Source organism: Nansenia antarctica (assembly GCF_963989245.1).
Source record: "Nansenia antarctica genome assembly, chromosome: 19".
Taxonomy (NCBI): domain Eukaryota; kingdom Metazoa; phylum Chordata; class Actinopteri; order Argentiniformes; family Microstomatidae; genus Nansenia; species Nansenia antarctica.
Genome location: NC_137692.1, coordinates 18,781,137 through 18,786,136, shown reverse-complemented (window position 1 = coordinate 18,786,136; position 5,000 = coordinate 18,781,137). Strand labels below are relative to the sequence as shown.

Here is a 5,000-nt window from a genome sequence, read left to right as displayed (position 1 = left end):
CAACCCCCCCGCCACACTGCTGTGCCCCACCCAAAATTTTTTGCACCAGCCGCCACTGGGGAGAACTTGACAAATAGCTTGTGGAGTGCACAGGTATCCTTCCTAACTCCATTTCTAGCTGGGCAGTAGGCTTTGTTTCTCTGGTCTCCTGTTGGTCCTTAAGGTATACCAGTGGACATGGTCTCTATTTGTCTATTGTCTTTTACCCTGATGATGTCATGTTAAAAATATCTGATACTAAAAGTAAAGATTTTTTTGTTCCTCCAAGAAGTGGCTGTCTATTGTCTTCGACCCAAATGATGTCTGTTCTACCAGAACACCACCACGGTCTTACCAATGAAGAAACCTTTCCTCTTTTCTTTCAAGAGTAGCTGACTGCATCTCATTTAAACAGGCCCTCAAAACCCACCTCTTCAAGCTCGCCTTCACCAGTTAACCCTCTCCCCCTCCCCTTCCCATGCGTCCCCAGGCACTACCTCAATTAGGCCTCTATACTTTCTTTTATTATTATTTTTGTTTCTTTTTATTATTACAACTCGATCTTTTCAGTTTGTAAAGCGTCTTTGAGTGTCTAGAAAAGCGCTATATAAGTCTAATGTATTATTATTATTATTATTATTATCATTATTATTATTATTAGTAGTAGTAGTAGTATTAGTATCATTATTAGTATCATTATTATTATTATTATTATTGTTATTATCTCTGACCTGTCCTGTTCCTGTTCCCTCTCAGCTGCAGACATAAACAGTGGCAGACGGCGCTCCCGGCGTCCAGCGTGGTCATCACCTTCCACAACGAGGCTCGCTCCGCTCTGCTGCGCACGGTGGTCAGGTGAGGCTCTGCACCCTGTCCTGTCCTCTTCCTCTCCTGTCCTCCTCCTCCTCCTCCTCCTCCTCCCCCTTTCCACCTTCCACGCCTCCTCTGCTCAGCTGCCGACTGTCATCAGGTGAGGCTACACACCCTCCTCCTCCTCCTCCTCCTCCTCCTCCCGCTCCTCCTCCTCCTCCTCCTCCTCCCTCTTCTCCACCTCTACCTCCCCCCACCCCTCCTCCTCCTCCTCCTCCCCCCTCTTCTCCACCTCTATCTCCCCCCACCCCTCCTCCCTCTTCTCCACCTCTACCTCCCCCCACCCCTCCTCCTCCTCCGCCCTCTTCTCCACTTCTACCTCCCCCCACCCCTCCTCCTCCTCCGCCCTCTTCTCCACTTCTACCTCCCCCCACCCCTCCTCCTCCTCCGCCCTCTTCTCCACTTCTACCTCCCCCCACCCCTCCTCCTCCTCCGCCCTCTTCTCCACTTCTACCTCCCCCCACCCCTCCTCCTCCTCCGCCCTCTTCTCCACTTCTACCCCTCCCCCCCCTCCAGGTGAGGCTACACACCCTCTGCCCCTCAAATCATTTTTTATACATTTCCACCTTCTTTTTCCATCTTTTGGACCAATCATATTCCACTGGGTGCAGGTCTCTATCACACACAGTGGCCTGGACAAAGTAACACAGAGAAGTAGGCTCTGATGTCTAACCCAGAGTCACGTGTGGCTGGTTTAACACTCGAACAGCTGTGCCTTTTTTTACCTACTATAAGAGCCGCCTCAGCGGGTCAAAATGACCATAGTCTTTACAATGCCACGCTGCTATTTACTCACAACGACCACTAGTTGTTGGCACCTCTTGTATATTAGCGTGCCTCCTACACAGAAAACTGCAAAATAGCTTTATACTAGCTTATCCTGATTTGATTTTGAAAATGTAAGGATACCGGATGGTAGAACGCACATATCTAGGAAAAGTCATGAAAGGAGCGGTCTGAAATTTGATTGAGTGCAAAGATATAAAACTATTTTTACTCACAGGGTCAAATGACCCCAACCATGGCTGTTGTAGTGTTAATGACCCCCACCCATGGCTGTTCTAGTGTTAATGACCCCACCCATGGCTGTTGTAGTGTTAATGACCCCACCCATGGCTGTTGTAGTGTTAATGACCCCCACCCATGGCTGTTGTAGTGTTAATGACCCCACCCAGGGCTGTTCTAGTGTTAATGACCCCACCCATGGCTGTTGTAGTGTTAATGAACCCCCACCCATGGCTGTTCTAGTGTTACATGACCCCACCCATGGCTGTTGTGGTGTTAATGACCCCACCCATGGCTGTTCTAGTGTTAATGACCCCACCCATGGCTGTTCTAGTGTTAAATGACCCCACCCATGGCTGTTGTAGTGTTAATGACCCCCACCCATGGCTGTTCTAGTGTTAATGACCCCCACCCATGGCTGTTCTAGTGTTAATGACCCCACCCATGGCTGTTCTGGTGTTAATGACCCCACCCATGGCTGTTCTAGTGTTAATGACCCCACCCATGGCTGTTCTAGTGTTAATGACCCCACCCATGGCTGTTCTAGTGTTAATGACCCCACCCATGGCTGTTCTAGTGTTAATGACCCCCACCCATGGCTGTTCTAGTGTTAATGACCCCACCCATGGCTGTTCTAGTGTTAATGACCCCACCCATGGCTGTTCTAGTGTTAATGACCCCACCCATGGCTGTTCTGGTGTTAATGACCCCACCCATGGCTGTTCTAGTGTTAATGACCCCACCCATGGCTGTTGTAGTGTTAATGACCCCCACCCATTGCTGTTCTAGTGTTAATGACCCCACCCATGGCTGTTCTAGTGTTAATGACCCCACCCATGGCTGTTCTAGTGTTAATGACCCCCACCCATGGCTGTTCTAGTGTTAATGACCCCCACCCATGGCTGTTCTAGTGTTAATGACCCCACCCATGGCTGTTCTAGTGTTAATGACCCCACCCATGGCTGTTCTAGTGTTAATGACCCCACCCATGGCTGTTCTAGTGTTAATGACCCCACCCATGGCTGTTGTGGTGTTAATGACCCCACCCATGGCTGTTGTGGTGTTGATGACCCCACCCATGGCTGTTCTAGTGTTGATGACCCCACCCATGGCTGTTCTAGTGTTAATGACCCCACCCATGGCTGATGTAGTGTTAAGCCGTGTCCTCTCTCCTGTGTCCCAGTGTTCTGAAGGAGAGCCCCGCCCACCTGGTGAAGGAGATCATTCTGGTGGACGACTACAGTGACAACGGCAAGTGATGTTTCAATGCTAACACACACACACACACACATAAACACACACACACACAAACACACACACCACACAAACACACACACACACACACACACATACATAAACACACACACACACACACACACACACACACACACACACATAAACACACACACACCTAAACACACACACACATACACACACACACACACACACACACACACACACATAAACACACACACACACACACACACACACACATAAACACACACACACACACACACACACACATAAACACACACACACATAAACACACACACACATACACACACACACACACACACACACACACATAAACACACACACACACACACACACAAACACACACACACACACACACACACACACACACACACATACACTCACACACACACCACCAGTACTAAAACCTCTCCTGAACCATGAGCCAAGCCTCCTTCTCAAGAAATGACAGAAATGGCCACTGCTGGACATGCCCTCTGACACACTCTGACACGCTCTGATGCACTGTGTGTGCGTGTGAGTGTCACACACATCAGTCTTGTCATGTGTTGTCTGTGTCTTCCCGGGGGCATTTCCCTGGCCTCAGCGTGTAGACATGTCACATCCCTGTTCTTGTGCTGTAGCTGTCAGCAGTGTCATCTAAGCCCCTCTGGTCCCTGTCTAAGGACCGTGCAGAACAGACCTGGGTTCAGTTTTTATTTTTATTTTGAAATACATGAGGTGCACTTGTTTTATCTGGTACGCGGAGACGCTGAACCCCAAATTGCTCCCAACGAGCGGGCCGGCGCCTTGCATGGTAGCTTGCCACAATTGGTGTGTGAATGTGTGACTGTGTGAATGGGTGATTAAGAGGCCATTGTAAAGCGCTTTGGAATAAGGCGCTATATAAATCATTACCAGTTGTCAAGTTCGTTCCTCAAAACCCATCTGTTCACACAAGGCCCCTTATTATTATTATTATTATTATTATTATTACATAACTCAAGTTGTGTTTGTGTTTCCAGCCGAGGATGGAGCCTTGTTGGGGAAGATGGAGAAGATCCGAGTCCTCCGTAACGATCGTAGAGAAGGTGAGAGGAGATAGTACAGTCCTGACGTTAGAATTATAAGCTTCTATCTCCATTTTTGTCAAAATTTAGTTTTTTACATAATCTGATCCATTAGGTGTTTATTAATGCCTGTGTGGTGTTATTTTTTAAATGTTGACATTTTTTAGTTAGTCATTAATAAAATATGAAGGTTCCATCTCACAAAACATAATGGAATGTAAAAACTTTGACGCTCAATATCTCTGAACTACCCTAAACGGAGATAGAACCTTATAATTCTAAGCTCACGCAGTGTTAACACTAGAATATAGTGTCGTGTTTATGTATAAAAAAATATAATTCTACATAAATACTGTAGAAATGAACAGTCAGACATTTGCCAATGTTGTTACTGTCATACAGTTTGACCTTGTCCAAATCACTAATCCAACTATAGTGATTGAGAGAAAGGCCAGAATTCAATCAATTCCAGGTAACAGATTTTCAGGATATCTTTAAAAAAAAAAAAAATGCTTTTCGTATTGTGCATCTAGAAAGCATGTTTTATTCTATATTTGGTACTGTAGAAAACCTAGAAGTATCATTATGGGGGTCGGGAACGGGTCTGGACTCCTGACTGAAGTCATAATGTCTCATAAAAACCACTGGACAGGTTTATAGGGAGTCAATGGGGGGAGAATATACTATCCTAACAAGGTGGGGTTTATTACCAGCAGAGTGTTTTTCAGGAAAGTGCTTTGAGCTGTCCAGTAGAGATGGGACTGAGCCAGAAACACCTGGCTAGCTATTCATATTAGTGCTGCTATCTCTGTTAATAATAAT

The 5,000-nt window shown here is 46.6% G+C and overlaps 1 protein-coding gene across 1 annotated transcript in view; it reads left to right on the top strand.

Moving 5' to 3' along the window:
• The window catches only part of galnt2 (UDP-N-acetyl-alpha-D-galactosamine:polypeptide N-acetylgalactosaminyltransferase 2), a gene marked incomplete at its 5' end in the record, with an annotated part of 84,735 nt that overhangs the window by 66,981 nt on the left and 12,754 nt on the right, over positions 1-5,000 (top strand). The window contains 3 exons of the mRNA XM_080548793.1: positions 736-834; positions 3,038-3,105; positions 4,134-4,199. Coding sequence (XP_080404919.1) covers positions 736-834; positions 3,038-3,105; positions 4,134-4,199 — 233 coding nt within the window. The remainder of the gene's footprint in view (positions 1-735; positions 835-3,037; positions 3,106-4,133; positions 4,200-5,000) is intronic.